Raw genomic sequence first — 20,533 nt, 5'->3', positions numbered from 1 at the left:
ATCCCATAGGTGTGTAATGGTGTGACATTTTTGTACAGGTTTTTTTTTCCCTCACATCACAGTTTGAAATGTGTTCCCCTGCTGTAGGTACTCATAGAAATTTACAGTTGTCCTTTTAAGTAAGCATTAATGATGCTCAGCAATTTGTACCATCCATTGTGATTCATTTTATAGCTTGCTCTGTCTGCCTATCTGTGTTTCCCTGTAGAAGGGTTTAAGGTTGCCAGGAAGAACGTGTCTATGAACAGCAAGCAGAAACGATGCATTGGATGTGCACTTCATAGAGCTTGAAATGTTTTTAGAAAGGGAAGTGTTAAAACTGAATAGATGACGTTAGTACCACTACTGAGAAAGAAAGAAAAAAAGTGCCCTGAAAAGCTTTATTGACTAAATCTCCTAACAATGCTTGTGATTTTCCTATATCCTGCTCTGTGTTTTTGTATGGATTTTTCATAGCACAGGCAGACGTTACCCACGCTGTGATTCAGCGTCTGTTCCTAGCCACGCTCTTGCACGATTTTAACCTGATTTCACGGGAGGAACAGGGAATGAAACACTCTAGCTCATGGTTGTCAGCAGTGAAAAATAGCCAGGAATCAGACAAACAGCTTCATTGCTGAGATTATTTCCGGGATAAAAACTCTTCCAACAGCTGTTTGCTTTGGCCACTGCTCAACTCTTTTTTTTTTTTTTTCATCAGAAAAAAAAGAGGCTTGCTTTTTTTTTTTTTTTTTTTTTTTTTTTTTTTTTTTTTTTAAGCTGTGGGCTGGTTATTTATGCAGTCAGGAAGAGGTCTCCGCTTCCAGTGTTGTGGTCTCAGAGCTGTTTTGACAGTTGGAGTACAGGGAGATTTCATCTCCCCTCTGCCTCCTTCTCTCCCGTCCCTCATTCACTTAACGTGCAGACCTGGAATGCCGTAGGAAGAAGAGAAACCAAATTTACGAGTTCTTTAATCCCAGACAGGCAGCTTTGTGGCAGTTACCTTCAAGAAAAGTTCACGCCCCAAAGGAGTGTTTAGTCTTACAGAGCCACTGACTCACTGAGCAGCGCGTGTGAGTGTCTGTGAGGGAGAAGGCAGAGATGAAGGAAAATTTTTGCTTCCTTGTGAAATTCGTGATGTTATTGTTTTAAGGACTTTCTGAAAAGATGACTGCTACTTTTGTTTAAAGTATTTGTTCTGGAATTGCTGAATCTGGAGTCTACCAGACTGAGGTCAGGAGCATTTTCTTTGGCAGAAAGAAGATACTTTTAGAGAAGCCATGCCTGTGCTTGGGGTTGCCTCCAAGCTAAGACAGCCAGCTGTAGGGTCAAAGCCTGTTCATACTGCCCTCCCGATACCAAACCTTGGCCCCACCGGCTCGCAGCACTACTCACCAAAGTCCTTGGAGCTTACCGGGGCAGAGAGCTCAATGCTGTCTTGTCAGCTCACGTTAAAGTCAACCTGTGATTTTGGAGAGAGGAGAACGCTTCAAGGGAAAACCCAGGAGCTGGAAGATAGCAAGGTTAGTTGGAAACTTTACCTGCACATCTGAATTCTCAGAAAATTTTAATTTGCTTGGGATGAATCTGATAGAAACTTGCTGCATGCACAGCTTGGGTGTGATTGGGTAAAAGATAGACTTTTGCTGTCAGCAGTGAACTTACGTAGCAGTCATATATTTTGTCTGCTCAGTGTTGTCATTTGAATAAATGTTCTGGTTGTGAAATGTTAATATTAATCTAATGATAAATTTCACAGAACAATCTGATATGGATCAGTAGAATCACAAGTAGAAAAAAATCAAACCAGCACCCCATAAACAGAGCAGTGACATGACTGCACTAAAAAAAAATAATCATAAATCTTGGCTGCTTCACATTATATTATGAAGTTTCAAAAGAGATCTCACACCCACACTTATTCCCACAGGGAGGCTCCTTTAAAACAACTAATTGATTTTCTTTTCACTTTTCAAATGATCTGGCTATTCTGGCTGCAGAACCTGAAAAGCAGCTTCCCAATGAAAAGTACCTGTGTTTTTTCTCTTCTGCAAGGAATTTCTTCCTAGTCTTCATCTAGCTCTGATTCATTATGATTATGATTAAAAAAAAAGTTTTTCTTAATTAAGATTCCATAGCACTTTTAGGCTGCTCATAGAGGTTTTTTTCTTTTGTAAAGGGTTACTTTTGGATTCTTGATAGATAATTTAAAAAACCACTCTTGCTTTCCTGGTACTTTTGGTTTGTGGAACTGGTTACCAAACTGTGATTAAGCATATATTTGTAGTTGCTTCAAATTTAATTAAAGGACACTTGTGTGCAATCAAAGCTGTTACAGTAGCAAGATAGACATAATGTATGTATTTGGTTTTCCTTTGTTTTTAGTTACTGAATTAATTCAGTATTAGTGAAGAAAGTTGGTTTTGTGGTAAAGCATAGGGAAGGGATTCTGAACATTTGGTTTCTTTTTTAATCCCTGACACATATTTCTCACGGGCTTTTGGTCATGTCACTTAATTTTTCTCTTTGAGTTTTCTTTGTCACCTTTCTCTGCCTTTCAGATGACGTTTTGGTGATCTCAAAGATGTCTAATAGAAATATAAACAATGACCAGACTGTTCATTTATTGATTTCCAGAAATGATGAACAACCCTTTTCTATGACATGAGTGCAACATGAAGATAAGAATAAAACTTTTCAGCACAGTGTAATTCCCGCTTACACATTTATCATTAATAGTAAAAGATTCCTTATGTTTACTCTTTGATGCTGTTCTTTAGTGAATATTGTATGAAAAGTATTTTAGATTTGGAAGTACTGTGTTCAGGGAAAAAAAAAGAATACAGAATAACATATTTCCTTATTCTTTGAAAAAAATGTAGAGGAAGACTGAACATTTTGTTTCAGTGTTTAAACAGCTTAGGATCTATTAGTGATTAGCATGAGTCTTAATGAGAGTCAGTTCCTTTAGTAATCCACATTTCCTTCCAAGACATCTGGTCCTGAGTATTTCTGAAGTACTAGTAAGTAAAGTAAGTAACAAACTACATGGACTCAAATGGTTCTCAAATCTGAGTTTGAGAATTTCAAGTTTCTGTGGATTGACTGTGCTTTTACACTTAGAGGATGTTATTTGAAGAAAACATCCTGCTAGCTATTATGTCCGTCTCTCTCTTCTCAATGGAGGCAGCTGAGCACTTTTAGAATATGATCCTTAAAGCTGCTTTATGCACATGCTAGTCTGAAAACATCCACTAGACACCTAGGTTTATAGATAGGTTGACTGTTCCAGAACTTGCTGCTTTTCTGTATTCCCTATTATAAAGTCTTGACTTTTCCAGCAAAACTTGGTGGATGCCCTTGTTCATTTTTTTTTCCAAGTACACTTTTTTGAAGAATGGTTGAACTAGGTGATCTCTAGAGGTACCTTCCAACCCCTACAATTCTGTAATTCACTTATCAGCATTTTGGTAACAGAATTTGCATAATAAAGTGAGCAGTTATGATGAAGAAGTTGATTTTAGGCTTTTGTCACTAACAAACTTGAAAATATCAGCCTAAATTACTAAATGATATTTTCATTCATCGGTGCTGGGGATTCATGCTTCCATGTTTCCCATTGCCTGGTCTCCCTAGTAATCCAAGCACCAATCTGCATGAGTTATTAGGATGGAGGTTCCTCCAGTTTTGCTGTGTGGATGCAGATTCCATATATCACTGTGTTCTAAAACTTGACCATTTGTAAGAGCCCATAGACCTTTGGCTGATTGCTTTCTTAGCAAGGACATTCCTACATGGTTCTGTAGTGTACAGTGTTGTACATAAGGAATGTTTCCATTATAACAGTGATCAGAAAAAAAGGCCTTTGAGTCAAAATGTTGTAAATACCTAGTCAGAGTTTCCACATGGGGGTAAAATTTTTTTCTATAGCATACTACTTGTATGCTTATATCACTGGCTATAAAACAGCACTGTTTTTTTTTTGCGGGTAAGATGATGAATATCTATCTGCAAAAGACAGTGGAACATATGAATTAATCATCTGGTTAACATTTGCCCTTGCCTGCTGGATTGCAGACCTTAGTTTTGATCTCTTCTGTATTTTACACATTCTGCTCTGTGGATCACCAGCTTTTGTGTCTGCAAGGCAGTTAGATTGACACATATAGGCTCTCTGACACATATGCTTACATGGGTCACTAGATAGGACAAGGGGGAATGGTTTTAAACTAAGACAGAGGAGATTCAGGTTAGATGTTAGAAGGAAGTTTTACACTCAGAGGGTGATGATGCACTGGAACAGGTTGTCTAGAGAGGTTGTGGATGCCCCATCCCTGGAGGCATTGAAGGCAAGGCTGGGTGTGGTTCTGGGCAACCTGGTCTAGTGGTTGGCAACCCTGCCCACAGCAGAGGGGTTGAAACTAGGTTGTCTTTGGGGTCCTTTTCAACCCAGGCCATTCTATGATTCTATCATTCTATGATCCTGTGATCCTCTTGCTGTCTTTACTTGCTAAGAACCCCAAGATAAATTTGAGTTACATATGTCAGTACAGTAGGCCATTGCCACCGAGCTGTTTCCTCTAAGGCCTTCAGTGTCACTGTACTTGACTGTTTGAGACTTTTGACACTTGTGTTGGCTTTCTCACACAACTGCATTGCCAGGACTGGCTAGGAATACAGCTGTAAACATCAGAGCTGTTTTTCTTAAGCATTTTTCCTTTCTCACATATTTTGTTGCTTTTGCATATGTAGTCTTGGTGGCTTTTTGTGGACATGATGCAGTTTGAAGTTTAGTAAAAGTGACATTATTTTAAACTCTGCAATAGAAAAAAAAGGAGGGATTATATTAAATGCTCTTTCTTTACTGTCAAATAAGTTGGTAATAATTAAATTATTCTGTGTGTAATTTATACACTTTCGTTCAGAATTCTCCCAATTTGTGCTTTGGTATGAAAGTCACATATTAGTCCATCTGCTTTCTTGCTAAGCCCGCTAATGTTTAAGCTGACTGCATGAGCACTTACAATGTGAATAGTCATGCAAAATATTTGAACACAAGCATTTGGAGCACATTCTTCTTCCCTGAGTATCATATAGACAAAAGTTTATTCCTATATATGTACACAGGAAAAGAATTCAGCTGCTGAATTCATAAGGTGAAATGCTGGCTTGCCGTGAAGCAGATGGAGTTTTGCTGTTCAGTTGGACCATACTTTGTTTTTATTAAAATCCACATCTGAAAATGCCAGTATAGAATCATCTGCTGTAACATTTTTCTAACTGTATACAAAGTAGTGTTTAATATTTCTGTGTGTCTGCTTTCATATCGCTTGCTACAATAATGAGACCAGAATTATCAGATCACATTAGGCTGCCTTGTGGTACTCTTTTTAACAATAAGTTTTTAAATGAAAAATTGATACTGTGGAAATGGTGAAAACAAAGGAACAGAGGAACTTTGTAAAAACAACTAATTTTGGTCACTAAATGATAACTTTGTACTATACTGACCTGTAGGATAATTTCAATGCCAATAATATTTCACTCGACGTGGATATAATTTTTTTCAGCAGCCCTCACATATTTGATGCTGTGGCCACAAGGACACTGACAGAAATCCTCTCTGGCAAAAATCTGAGCAGATGAGGGGAGCTGGCACCCATGACAGACACCTCAGTCTTCTGACCTGGCTACCCAGAGCTACTACTTGTAGTGCTGAGCCATAAGTTTCCCATGGTTTCCTCTCATCATCAAACTTCCTCATTTTAGGAGCACTGCACTATCATTTAAGCTTGCCAATGTAGTGTTCTATGGGATGAATCTGATGTATTAGTTGTAATGTTTTGGTTATATGACTTCAAAGATAAGATTTTATCCTTTTTCCAAGCTAATTCATTCCTGTACTGTCATATTATCATATATTTTTTTTTTCTTGTTTTCAATTTCTCTTTCTCTGCGCTATCTGTCCTTTGTTGTCTGCTTTATCTTCTTCTTCCTTCCTACTGGTGGAAATCTTTACAGGCTTCTATACATACTAATTTTTATCTATATGTAACATATCAAATCTTCATGTCATGACTGCGACATTTTTTATACCTTATAGGAAAGTGTTAGGTTCTACAGCTGATCCAGTACGTATATATAAACTTAGAACTTTTATAGATACATCATTTTCTATGGTTTATGTTAAAATTCTTATTACACGGAGATCACAGAATCGTAGAATCACCAAGGCTGGAAAAGACCTTCAGTATCATCTAGTCCAACTGTCCCCTCCAGGGACGGTGACTCATTCACCTCATTATGCAGCCTGTTTCAGTGCCTGATCACTTTTGGTGAAGAAATTTTTCCTAATATCCAACCTCAATCTCTCCTGGTGCAACTTGAGGTCATTCCCTTTAGTCCTATTGCTGGTTACATGGAAGTGTAAGCCAACCCCCACCTTGTCACAACCTCCTTTCAAGTATTTGTAAAGAGCTGTAGAGATCCTGGCATACAGAGGATGTATGGACACTCTCTTATGTGGTCCTGCCACACCCTGCTTATCACTAAACAATCTGATTTTGAGACTTGAAGACCTCAGGGGAACTCAGAAAATGGATCTACTGCAAAATCTTCTAGTTGCAATGCCAAAGAATATGATGTGTCCACCTGATGAAAGACATGTAAGTGGTTTCTTCTGTAGAGCATGGAAATCTGAGCAGCTGGGTTGGGAAAGTGGTCTGTAAAGCAGCAGAACAGAGGTGAATAGATGCTCTCTAGATGGGGGATATGGCTCTGAAAGACTAGGCTCTGTAGGTTCTTAGTTGCACCAAGAAAATATCATTAAAATGATCTAAAATAAAATTTAATGTCAGTGCTACAAAACAATCCTAAATTGTGATTAGGCAAAAAACTTGTACAGCTGCTATTAAAAGGGCTCTTGAAGTTCCTTTCATTTAGTATTATACTTTTACATCACAGTATTGATCTGAGGGCTTTCAGTGTTGGTGTCATTCAGCCAGTGCTATTGCAGCAGGACACTGGAATGTGCATGAAAACCCCTCATTTCTGCCTCATCAGCCGTCAGCAGATTGTCAGTGGTGTGGTAACTCCCGCCTATTGCCAGACACCAAACTTGGAGAATGGCTAAGATGCTCTATCCAGACAGATCTTAAGACAGACATTTTTGCTTTCTTTCCATGGGTGGAGCTCCCTGATCATGCCTATGGGAGTACTGTGCACATTGGAAAACTAGATATGTGCCATGAACGACTTCCATATCTCTGTCTTTATTCAGCGAATCCTTCCACATCATAGATTTTGTGTGTCCCTTTCCCACCATTCCCCAGCTCTCTCAAGTGCGGCATCTGTTGCAATCCCACATCTATCTGACCTTCCAGATTCTTGGACACCTTTTTGTCTGGTCTCACAGGGCCAAACTTTACCAAGTTTCTTGACACAGCGAGTCTAGGGAACATAAATAAATGAGTTTATTTCCCCACTTTGTCATACCCTTCCTTTTCCCAGTGCTAGTACATTGGAGATGTCTGCCTTGTGGGTTGGCAAGAAAGGAGGCTGCTCATTGTGCCGAGTGTTTCATTTACAGTGCTGTGGCCAAGGCAGCAAAAAGGACAGAAGAAGCAGCCAGAGGCCGCCCATCATCTCCCCATAGTGACCACTAGTGCTGGGAAGCTAGCACTGTTTCAAAAGCACTGAATTAGCTGTCAGAAATTTCAGTCGGCACTGCTGACACCTGGGACTGCATGTGTTTACACTTCACACTGGCCCAGTGAATCCAGGACAGCTGGAAGGAGTTCAGATTGTCAGCATTTTCAGCTTTTTGCCTTGTGGCCTGAATTATTTCTTTATCAAACAGATAGCATCTTTAATGTGCTTTGTGCATTCAGCACCATCTGCCTATGCTGTATTGTAACTGATTTAAGAGTCTCATGCTGCACGAGCTTGGAAGCGACTTTACTGTTACATGTTTATTTTCTAATCTCCTATAGCAAACACATTTTCACATAGTTAAGATAAATGAACAGTAATACAAGTACATAACTCTAAAAGCTTTTGTATTTATGAGCAAATTGTATTGAGTGTGGGTTGAAATATGCTTTTTGTTTGTAATTTTTAATTGGGATTGTGACTAGGAGGGTATTTACTAACTCAAGTTTAAGACCTCTGCGTACCTTTAGACTTCTTTTTCTATATTTCTCTAATAAAATAACTTAGCACTCAGCATATTTCATACTAGATGGGCACTGAGAGCTGATAGAAAACAATCGCTTTTACTCTTTTGTATTGCATCTGTCCCTAGGGAAGCTGGCTGGGTATTTCCTGAAAAAATAAGTTAAAAAGGTCCTCTTTCTTTGAAAATAGAAGTGTTTCTGACTGTATGTACACAGATTCCAGAATGTGTGCAAGCAGCAGAGCTCCAGATCTTGAAGCAACCCAGCAACATTTGCTTGGTGCAACACCAGAGCTAATAAATGCAGCCTCTCAGGGTAATCTGTTCTCCATGACCATAAATGGAGATAAGTGGTCTCCATCTCTACATAAAAATAATGGGCTTATACTATACCCCAGGAGGTTGTTAGGCCTCAGTAAAACTTTCCAGCAGTTAATAGTGGCTATACAGAGGAACACACTGCATTCAGAAGGTGTACCATCTCTGTCACTGGAGAATTTAAAAGAAAACCAAGCAGATGTACACCTGCCATTCATAGCATGGTTATGCTGACCCTTCCTGTGCACAGGACTAGGTGAATCTCCTGAAGGTCTCTTTTCTCATTCACTGATTCAGCTGAATGCACGTGTGTGGTGGTGAAACCGCTACTCCGGGAGCCTGAGCTGATTAGCCCTGTGGCTCACAGTGCCATGGAGATGTAAGAACTCAATTGGAGACATCTTTGCTACTAAATATGGCATTGCTCAGGATGGATATTTCCAAAGGCATTTCTGTGAAAAACTACAGTTCCTGTTAAGTTTCCTGAAAACAGGATTAGATATCGTCAGAAACCAGCAAGATAGTTTCTTGACCAGAAGCATTCCTTACCATGGCATAGGGGATGTCAGCACTGGAGTGCCCTCAAGCATCCAGATTCTATGAGATCTGACAAAGAGAAGGAATCACAGAAACCCAGTTCTGTGCAATGGACCTAGAAACCCTGTGAATCCAGTTCAGTTTAGAGCTCTGAGATCCTTCAAAATTCCTTCAGGAACACTGCTGTAAGTTTTTCAGCCTGTCACATTTCATGGGGGCTGTTCAGACCGCTCGCTGGGATCCTGGAGCTTCCCAAATCACCCAGCAGAAAGAGGGGTACCATAAAGATCATGAAACTCAGTTCAGCTGAAACTTATTCTTTTTCTGAAGTAAAAATATATTCTCATGTCCTCTCCGTGATTTTTTTTTTTTCCAGTTTTAACCAGACCTTGAGCCTAGAGTGTTTTACTAGATTGGGGCGTTATTGCAACAGGGAGTGTGCATGCACACTGTAGAAGTTATTCACAGTTCTATAGCATGTATTAGAGTGTGGGAGAAGGAAGAAAATTATCCCCACAGCACAGAGGGAGAGAGGAGATTTAAGGGGAAATGGATGATTTTCCCACACTTGGGCTAGGTCTTTGAATCAGACTCTTATCATAGCCACCAGCCCAATCTTTGTCTCTTCCAATAAATCAGTTAAGAAAGAAAAGTTCCGATAATTATTTATTTATTCTGTTTACTTCACAAGGAGAGTGTTGTTTCTTTCTTCCTCCTAATATTAGTAGCTGGCATCAGCTCCAAGGTGGACTTTGGAATTTCTCTGTAGGAGCCACATTCTTTGATTTTGACACATCTGATCAACACAGATTTTGACATGATTTATTGGAGATGCAAAAATATTGTGCGCTTCTTAGAGTGGTATAGCACTCATGCAAGCCTTGTATGTAATGCTGCTCATAGGCTTTTCACTTATTAAACATGATGTAGAAAGTATAAATATTTATGAAATAAAAGCAGGCCTTTTTTAAAGAGAGATGACATTTTTGGTACTTAAGTTTGGTTTTGTATACACTGATTAGCTTCGTTGCAGCAGAAATTCTTGTATTTACAAAATACTGAAGGCATCAATTGCAAAGAAGTGCGAGTTGTTTTAACTCTGTGTTCATTCCTGTCTAAGCCCACTAACTTCTTTTCTCTAGTAAACTAATATTTTTGAGTTGTGTAGCTTTTCTTACACTTGCATGCAGAGCAAGCAAAGAGTAGTTCATTTAAAGCAGCTCTGTGTTTCACTTTGACCTGATTCACAGGATGTGGTCTTGGAGGAAGCCCATGCTATAACAATAGCCTTTTGACAGCTAGAGTGGTTGGGGACTAAGCTGGGAGAGGAGGGAGCATCTATCTATTCTCAAACCTTCTAGTGGAATGTTTTGTGTGAATCTTCACTTGCCTGTGATGTTTTTAAGGTCAAAAACCTTGCTTTTTTGTTTTTACTGGCAGCAGAACTTTGGCTGAAAGATAGCATAACTTACTTAAAATTCAGAAAAGGAATGTGGAGTGTTTTGTCTGGTAAATGCAAAGGAACAATTCCCTTGTGTAAGATGTGTAGATTTCTGATGGCTCCTTTGTATGTTCAGTGTAAACCAAGTTGGAAAATAAGCACATCAAGGGGAAGCAGTATTTTAAAGTGATTAGGGCAGGATCACAGTATTTTGGAGTATACAAACTGAGAAGGTGCCAGCCACTGTACTGACTCTGCATAAAGCATAAGAAAAGTTAAGCAAATGCAATATTAATATTGTCCTAACCTAGTTTCAGCCTGATATTTGGTCTGACTTACCTTTTTAGTTGTGTTTATTTTCCCATAACCTCTTTTACTGCTCTGCCCTTCTGATCCTAATCCAGTGGAAATGATTTCATCATTCTGTATGTCTCTCATCACGAGTTTAAAATATTTTGCTCGGGTAAAACTCACCAGTTAGTGAATGAATTGCAGCAAATTTGCAAAGGTAGAACAAAAATAGATGTTGACCCCTCTCTTGTGTTTTCCATTTCAAAATATCTGCCTTTCAGAGTTCAACACCTGGCTTTGTATCATGTTGATACCGTGTTAAACTCCAAAAGATCTGGCAGTAAAGGCTTCCTGTTGTGCATCAGGAGTTGATTTACAGGGCATGTGTAAAATCATCATGACTTAGTAATCGGAGTGGTCATGCACAGAGGGACAACTTCCTAAGACGTGTTGTAAAACATTTGACCACTTTCATTAATCACAAAAAGCTGCGTGGCTCATACATGATTTAGGGTGAGTAAGACATAAGTCAGGGTGCAGGACTTTTACTCACCACTACAACAATGGGATTTCCTGGCAGCACATCTATGCAGTAAACATGCTGTTTTCCTTCTTGTTTTAATTTTTTTTTTTTCTGTAAGCTGTCTCTGTAGTGGAAATAAATAGGCATTAAATAAGAATGTAAAATAACAAATAAAAGTTCAAAAGGAGCTTAGAAATATCCTCAGCTGATCGGCCTGAATGCTTTAGTCATTGCTGGCCAGCTCACCCGCCAGAGACAGCATGCTGGAAGGAAGAGATGGGGAATCTGTTTCTCATGAAGGAGCAGCACACATCTGAAGGCTTGGAGGCTGCAGGTTCAGATTTGCTTTTGAAATGCTTCTGGGAGGGAGTAGGGCCTAGCGATTAGCATGGGAAGCCACAAACTAGTTTCACTTCTGGTTTCTATCACGTACCTCTTTGAAATCAGCTTTGTGCAAAATGGTACTAATGCCATTATTTTAGACTAAAGATTTTTGGTGGTTACGCATTATTTCATTTTATTTTTTTAATACCAAGGGAATAATCTGATTAGCTACTTTTAAAAATATTGTTGAAGTTACTTTGGATATTCTTAAAAAAAACTGTTTTTTTTTTTCACCTAATTTGCTTCTGATGTTAACAGCTTCCTGTCTGACAGCTTAGTAACACGTACATCCTTAGTTCTGGTTTGTAATAAGACACGAGTAGAAGCCATTTAATACACAACATACATTTGTCCTGTGGAAATCGGTGCTCGTGGCAAAGGTAAGAAGAGAATACCAGCATCTTTGTTGCTGTTTTCTGTACCTCACTGCAGTATCACACCAGAGACTGGCAGAGTTCTGAATTATTAGCCAAAATCTAAGAAGCAAGGTATCCAGTAAATAAACGACATCTTATTGACAGTCAGGTGCCTTGTTTACAGGCAATACCACTTCCTTATCTTTGAATGCAATCTAGTTTGCAAAACTTTTTGGTCCTGACTACTCTTGAGCAAGAACTTGGTTTCTTGAGCTCGGTGTTGGCAGTAGGTTGGTGGTTGAATCAGCAAGAAGTGAAGGCAAGGAAGCCCTCCCAGCTCAGGCCAGCTATGTCAGTCACTATCTTCCTAAGAGTTTGATCCTATAAGCTATTAGCAGATGGGAGTGGGGAATAAAAGAAAAATGTGCAGAAAGCAAAACATGGCTTTCTTCCCAGGGCCCTGTACTGTCAATGTGGAATTTGTCTGGGTTGTGCTGCCTCATCTGTGGGCATGGTGCAGGGAAGTGTAGAGTCCCAAGGGAAGCTGTAAAAGCAAACCAAACAACATTTTGAAGAAGGAAGTGCATGAGAGCGAGCATATTTGGAATTGGTTTCTTGGGCCAAACACTGACATTCAAAAAAAAAACCCACAAAAAACAAAAACCTTAAAGGGAGTTTGGCAACAGAGAAAGAATATAACACAGGAGATTCAGATCAGCGAAAGAGACACTGGAGAACTCAGACTCCCTAAAAACAAGGAGATTAGGGACATATTTGCATCTATGGAAAATTTGATCCCTTCTCTCCTGAAAACTAGAGATGATCTCATTTAATGTGAGAGAAATGGTAAGATCTCATTGTGAAATACTGATATAAATGCCAGCAAAGGCAGAATGATAGAGGTCATATTCCAGTCCAATGGGACAAATGTTTCCTTCACTTCCCATTAAATATTTCAGCTTGGATGACAGTAAAGTCAGGATTTTCAGAAGTGATTTTCACTCAGATGTATACATGCCTTTAAAGATTTCAACAGCCTTTGTACACAAAAAAAACGACGATTTACAACATGGTTACAATGGACAATGTTTTATGCGAATTGATTAGGAAGAAATATGTATCCTGATCAAGTTGTAAAACAATGGCATGTCCAAGAAATTATGAAAGAGAAATGAGAAATATAAATAAGAAATGGTTCCTGCCATAGTAGCAAACAAGTTCTCTGTAGATGAAGTAGTTAATTCACTTTGATGAATCGAAGACAGAAATTAAGCTCTTAATTAGGCTTAGGCATTAGTCATGATATTTTAACTAACATTTGATAAAATTTCAGGTGTTGCTTTAGGGACTCTGTAAGACAACATTACTTCACCATCCTTTTTACTTTAACAGATCAAACCTTTATTTTGGTGCAATTTGGAGGCTTTTCCCCCTAACAGTTATATAAATGGCTTCATTCTTCACAAGTTTTGTATTGCATCTATGCTCAACTACTTAATTTAATTTTGCCATTGCTTTTGGGATATTTTCAGATGTATTATAATACACCAAGCACTGGTGTGCCACAGTGGTGTCAGAGCAGCAGAACATAGACTGGAGTGGGGATGACTGGTAATGTTAACAATGCAAATCACTAAATGTTATTACAGCTCCTCTGAAGTCACTGCTCCATATCAGTATATCAGTATCAGGTGTCCTCATAGCGACTTTTCAATATCTAAAAGGGAGCTACAGGAAAGAAGGGGACAGACTCTTTAGCAAGGTCTGTGATGATAGAACAAAGGGAAATAGTTTCAAGCTCAAAGAGGCTGGCTGTAAGGAAAAAGTCTTTTACAGTGAGGGTGGTGAGGCACTGAAACAGGTTGCCAAGAGATGTGGTTGATGCTCCATCCCTGAAGACTTTGAAAGCAGGGCTGGATCAGGACCTGGGTAATCTAATCTAACTGTAGGTGTCCCTGTTCATTGCAGGGAAGTTGAACTACATGACCTTTAAAGGTCCCTTCTAACTCTTAAGGATTCTATGATTCTATATTTACAGCACAGAGATAATAAGTGTAGGTTTAGCCCCTTGTCAGCAGTAGTGCATCCTAGGAAGACTGAAACCATGATAAAATTACAAATCTGCAGCTCATACTAGAAGTGGGTATATATGCTCATAGACAGGTACCTATTCACATTTATGTCTGTATTTGCATAAGTGAAGTATTCATGAGAACTTTTTTTTCAATATAGCAACAGGCCATTTATAATCCTGCAGCAGCTAAGCAGCTTGAAATCCCAGTAAAAGAACAGAGACCGCAAGGCAGTCCTGTGATCTCTCTCAACTGTCTGTTCCCAGTTTCCTCCCCAGTTTCTCTGGTAAATGAACCTTCTTCAGCAGTCCTGAGGACCCTGCTGCAGAGAAGGAAAAGATGTTTAAGTTACTGAGGAGTCAGTTTCCATACAGACTACAGACTGTCACCCCCTATTTGTACACTTCTGCAGCTCTCTGCTTTTATCGCTCCCCAGTGACCTTTAGGGAGATATTTGTTAGCTAGATCATTTTCAGTACCTCATTTAAGAAACATGTCAAAATCATACTTCCAAAATCAGAACTCACTGTGCAGTTGATGTTATCAGTGTGAGTTCCTCCATTTCCTCAATGGACATTACTCCTTGTGCTAGAAAATTCCTACTTTCTTACATTATCACCAGATAGGATTTCAAACCATTCAGGCTTAGATACTGAATGCTTCTTCCACAAACCAGTGATATTTTCTAAACAAACAAACTACATCCTGTCTTGGAGGGTGTTATGTCTGTAATCCATTCTCATTACTCATGCTGTACTAGTATAGCTAATCTCATCATTATGTAGACAAGTAAAATTAAATAGTGCAAAAATATATTGTTTTCTAGGGATTAAAAAAATAAAATAAAAATCTTGGTTTCGTTTTTTTACATTTGTTCATTTTTAAATTATTCATAATTGTTCTTGGAGTACTCCAGGTTCAGTCAATACCTAAGCTCCAAGGTTTATATGATCAAAACCTCGATACTAGCATTTATTTCCAACTCAATAAATCCATCCAGAAGTTGGTTAATAATAACCATCAGCCATTGCCACTGAGTGAAGTTATTTTTTGAGAAATATGATGAACATCTCTGCCAAACTTTCTATAGAGGTTTTGCTGGTTAACTTGGGTGAAAACTGCCATTACTAGTTGGGAAATTGCTTTGTCTGTCAGTGGATGTATTGTGGCATACATTATGTACCTGAGTCACGTGGACTGTGTGTATCCCGTATTCTCTGAGCACTTTGGTACTTAAGTGCAGAACTGGGGCTTATGCCTGAGTCCCCAGCACTATATAGGGAAAAAACATCCGTGAAATAAGATGTATAAATGCATGGTAGGCCCCGGATGAAGGCCTCATTTTTGGGAACATGAGTCTGTTTTGTTATCCTGAGTTGTTCTATGCCAGGCAAGTGGTATTTTCTGGTAATCAGAGAGATTTTTACTTATGTTATGAGTAAAATATCAAGTTATGGATATATAAAGAAAAAAAATAGACTTCTTTGTGCACTGAAGCCATTCAGGACAAATTGTTTCACGAATGATAAGCATGTTGCAGAAGAAAACAAGACTACCTCTGTCTGTCCTTTTTTTTTTTTCTTTCTTTCTTTTATTCTGCCTAATTCAATGACATATGGAACTTAGGTTATTTAAAAAATCCTCAAATATTTAGGTTATGCTTGCTGCTTAAGTATTTGGAAACATGGGTTTTTATTATGAGTGATATCATGTTGTGTTTTCTAACAAAAATAATAACCATGATTGGCATGTCACTGCCTTTACTTTCCTTGTATGGTACAGTATGTAGCTCATGTCCATTTCTGTGTAGCTGTATAGCTGAGCTAAAGCACGCACAAACAGTATGAAGAAAGGGTAATCAATCTGACTGCGTGAAAACTCTGAGGAAATACTGATAAGTAAAACAGCTCATAAATTCTGCATGGAATTGTTCGCATTCATGGCTCCAAAGATTAAAATTGAAGCTCCTTCTGTCCCACCCATAAATGACTTTTTGGCAGTAGAAATAAGCACAGTAAAAAACTGCTTGCAGTCCTAATTGCCAATCCCTGTTTGCCTTCTCTGTCCTCTTACACATACAAATAAGATTTCAGTTTGTATAGACCAGTGTTCTGAACTGCTGCATTTCTTTAATGAAATCTTTCTTTTCAAGTTTAGTAACACTAGGTCTTAATAGCTGAATTCTGTTCTTAAGTCAGGACTAAGTTTGTGTGAAAAACAGCTAGCATGAGCAGAAGATGTGGAGCAGGGAACAGGCTGTTTGGGACGGCTTTTTCCTGCCTGAAAATAACTTAAGATTAAAGAAAAATATCAGTGAAGTTCAAGAGTGCCCCTAGCTATTTTCCCACATCACAGATCGGCTAAGTCTGGCTGGTGTGGGGAGCACAGAACATAGAGTATTTGAGAAAAAAGTTGTTAATTCCGTCATGCAATTCTTGCATTTATTGAAAACTGAAGCAATATTAGTTGAAATTCAAACTAGGAATGCGTAGACGACTCTGCTGGAGGCTAAGAACGGGCAACACACAGGCAAGGAGATGCTGTTAGTTGTCTTCAAGCACTATATGGAGCCCCTGGTCATAGCAGGGTTCATGTTACCTCACTATAGCCAGCTACAAGGTTGGCATCCAGTCTGAGCTAGTTGCCTGAGCTTCTGCTGTAGTCAAATGGCAAAGATGAATACTCCTGAGGGCAATTCCTTTCACTTTTCTGGGATGTTTATGTAAAAGTAGAATGACTCACCCTCTGGAGGTATGTGCATCTTTACCTTAATTAAGGGGAGATGCACCAACTAGTTCAACACCTACTGTTCAGATGTGCGGTATTAATTGAGATGGAACTTAGCTGTAGTTTAGAACTTTTATTTGGGAAGGTATTCTCATTTCAAGTACTGAATGTTATTATTATTACAGATTGTACATCTATGTTCCAAACTTTGTTATTTAAATCTTCTGAAGCTACTTTGAAAGCTGGAGCAGATACTGTCATGATAAGAGTGATGGAGCCAGGCATGCAGGAGGCGAGGAACATCCTGTTTTAATCCTTAAAACAGATTGGTGATACAAAGTTCTTGAAAGTCCCTGTGAAGTGGTGAAGAGGAGTGATGAGCAAGCAAAGATAGTACTGAAATGAGCCAGTTACATAGGAAATCGAGGTATCTCTGTTAAGGAGATATGTTTCACTTTGATATATTCTTGCAGCTATCTTTCAGCTCAGTGCTGCAGAGATAGTAGACATACAGAGATGAATCATTACCCTGAACTGCTGTAACAAATTAGTTTACTGAATTTGTGGCAGTGTTGCTGTATGGACACCACATAGGCTTTATACACAAAAGAAAAATATTTAAGTGGGCACTATATTTGCACAACTCTCCTTTACCATCTCAGCAGTATATCAATGCATGATTTACACATCATTTTCAGCGAGCTCCAACATTATACTTCCTCCTTCCCATTTGTTGTCACAGTCCAGAAACTACTTATATACTTACAAAGGAAAGTTTCTCTTGCATATTACAGCTTCTCCATGTGTTGCTTTTCTTCTTCTTAGGTAGGAACTGAATGACATTGCTGTAACAGCTGCAGCTGTTGCTTACACAGAAGGATAATATTAAGGGGTTGTGGTTGCTCCTTATTAACTTGATATAAGTTGCGAGGCTCATTAATAACTGACAGAACTACAGACACCCTTAATCAAATTGGCTATGTATTCTGAAAAGGGTGTTTTTCCTGGCTGTGTTCACTGAAATCTCTCAGGTAAATCCTTTCTTGAACCACAAGCTTCTTTGCTGGATGAATTGTCTTGAACTAAAGATAACTGGAAAGTGTTGGAGCTGTCACCTCTCTAACCAGCCTGTCTAGCAAGGCTTGGTGATTGATGTCTCAGCTAGTAGGAATCTGGAGATCATTCTGAAAAAACCTAGCACCTATGAGCTGATGGTGAAAATTCAGTTGCTGTTATTCATATTTCAAATGAGGCAGAAACAAGAACACAGATGTAGAACCTACCAGAGTGAGGGAGAGATTTCAGGTAGATTAGAAGAATATTTTGCAAGATGGGGCAAAAGGTATCTAAATGCCTGCCACCCAAAAATATAAACACTTTGATATCTCATTGTTGCAGGAATATGGGAAATGAGCTTTCTAAAAGGGTGACTGTTTTTTTCTTACCAGTGTTGAAGGTCCTTACAAAGTACCAGTTATTCACAGAAATGATTTTCCTTTCAAATTGGACAACCTAAAATTTGGTTCTGTCAAGCTCTCTGGTTACATCCAAAAATCAAAGACCTAGTCCATTTTTTTTTTTAATATTAATGCTATTTTCTTTTAGAGGTTCTGTGTTTCCTTCCTCCCATCCTCATAGCTTATCCATTTCCTCCAAACCGGCCAGTTTCTAGGTCTGAATGTAAATACATTGGGTTCTGCCTGCAAGGTGGTGGACCAAGTGCTTTATCACATGAACTTCACACAGCAGTGAGAGAGGCACCTCCAAAGATGCCCTTAAACATGATTCCCCCTCAGAAGGTGCTTTCCACTCCATTTTTGAGAGAACTTGTGGTAGATTTATTCCCAAGCTGGCACCTACAGTTAGGTGCAATGAGTCTGGGACTTTATCCCTGAACATTTTGTTTGTTTCTAGTAGCTCACACAGCTCGCTTTATTAATCTTCTTTTGTTTGTTTGTTTGTTTTATGTCAGTCAAAAATGAAGTATCTTACAAAAATAACTTAATTCTGGGATAGCTTGTAGGCCCAAAGAATCTGTGGCACTTCTTACAGAATAATTTATGTTTTTTAATATTGGTAGTATTAATATTTTATCTGGTTTATAGATCACTGATGGATAATTACCATTTGCACCTAATATGTTTATCTTGTAGCTTCTTAATCACACAGAACACTGTTGATTATCCTAAAGAAAGTACATAATGCTATGTACATTTTCTTTTGTCTCCCACAATACATTAAAAGTGAGACTAAAACAGTTCAACTCAGAGAAAAGCGAGTCAACAAGTTGTGAATATTTTAGTGTTCTTTGGAATCAGTTTTAACCCACAGACTTAATTTAAATTGCAGAGTGCTGAACTCAGTGCCTTGTACAATTCCTCTAAAATTTGTTATTTACTCATGTGAAACCAGTGATGTTCCAAACTAACTTTTGAAGGCTAAAGAACCTCTCTCTTTCAGCTTCATGATAATAAATTTCAGTGTCTCAGATAAAAAATGTGACATGCTGTAGACAACAGTTCAAATGAAGTCACATGTTCTATCACTCTTACGACTTTCCAGACAAGTCCAAGTGTTCAAATAAGGGTTGAGGCCAAGTAATATTAGATACTGAAGAAGTGGGACAACAATATAGATTCCGTTCTAAAAGACTCATGAAAACAGCCTCAAATAAGTGAGCAGAGAGGAAAGCAGCTTATAGACAAATAGAATTTTTTATCTGTGTTTATGTTATTACGTAAATGTTTAAATACTGAACTTCTCATGGCCTTGCTGGAGTATGCTCACTTATTTCTAGTCAAATACTGCAGCAGAAATTGCTCTTCATAAGGGGCAGTGAGAGCCTTATAGACCTTCAGTGTCCCCAGGATGGGGATGAAAAAATGTGTGTATTTGGTAGAGGAATGAATGTGTGAGCAGTGAGACCCTTCTGTTGCTCGCTGGACAAGTGCAACAGTGTTAGCAACTGACAGAAATGTTAGGGCTCTGTCTGTTTGAATGAGCTTCGAGTTAAAATTCAGTGAATCAAAGGAAGGATGTTCAGAGAAATGGACAAAAAGCTCTTCACAGCTGCCTCCTCTATCTGGCATGCACTAATTGCTGTGATTGTTTATTAAAACAGAGCTTTGATGATTAGGGAAATCTTTTCCGCACAAAGTACACATTGAGGCTGATACTGCAAAGTTATCTGGAAGCCTTTCTATGAAAATGACTGCAACACAAATCCCACAGTCGCTGCATTCATTTTCTTGACCATGCAGGCAGCAATTTTTTTTTTTTTTTTGTCACTGAAAGAGAGCTTTTCTTCCTACGTCCACAGGAATGAAGCAAAGAAAGGAGAAAATTATCACAAATTCTCCTATCCTTGTTTTTTTCAATACTCACACATCCAAATTTTCTGTGCTGTGGGTCACTGTGCTTACAACGAGAAAGTTGCTCCTAAACACGTAGTGGACAACCTTTGAGGCTTGAACCAATAAAGATGCTATGGAAGGGTAAACAGGGAGGGAGGATAGGGCCCCTGAGGGGACAGTGGAAGATCACAGCTGCAGAGAATAGGGCTGTGCAACCCAGCGCTCAACAGATGGGTTCACACACACAGCCTGGGCCTTGAGACTGTGCATAGACAAACCCAGCAACTTTCTTAGTGACTCCGTGTGCATGTATGGTTCCACCCTTTCTATATTATTTCTTACAGAACTTATGATGTTAATCCTGAAAAATGCAGTTTAG

The 20,533-nt window shown here is 38.8% G+C and overlaps 1 protein-coding gene across 2 annotated transcripts in view; it reads left to right on the top strand.

Moving 5' to 3' along the window:
• The first annotated feature begins 1,239 nt into the window (after nt 1-1,239).
• Nucleotides 1,240-20,533, top strand: part of NAV3 (neuron navigator 3) — a 258,103-nt gene continuing 238,809 nt past the window's right edge. For both annotated transcript variants that reach the window (XM_065743241.1, XM_065743240.1), the window contains exon 1: nt 1,240-1,502. In XM_065743241.1, the coding sequence (XP_065599313.1) occupies nt 1,260-1,502 (243 nt within the window). In that variant the 5' untranslated portion in view covers nt 1,240-1,259. The remainder of the gene's footprint in view (nt 1,503-20,533) is intronic.

This window comes from Cyrtonyx montezumae, unplaced genomic scaffold (assembly GCF_038088225.1).
Source record: "Cyrtonyx montezumae isolate F1298 unplaced genomic scaffold, pur_monq_1.0 scaffold_3, whole genome shotgun sequence".
NCBI lineage: Eukaryota > Metazoa > Chordata > Aves > Galliformes > Odontophoridae > Cyrtonyx > Cyrtonyx montezumae.
This window is presented reverse-complemented; position numbering and strand designations above follow the sequence as displayed.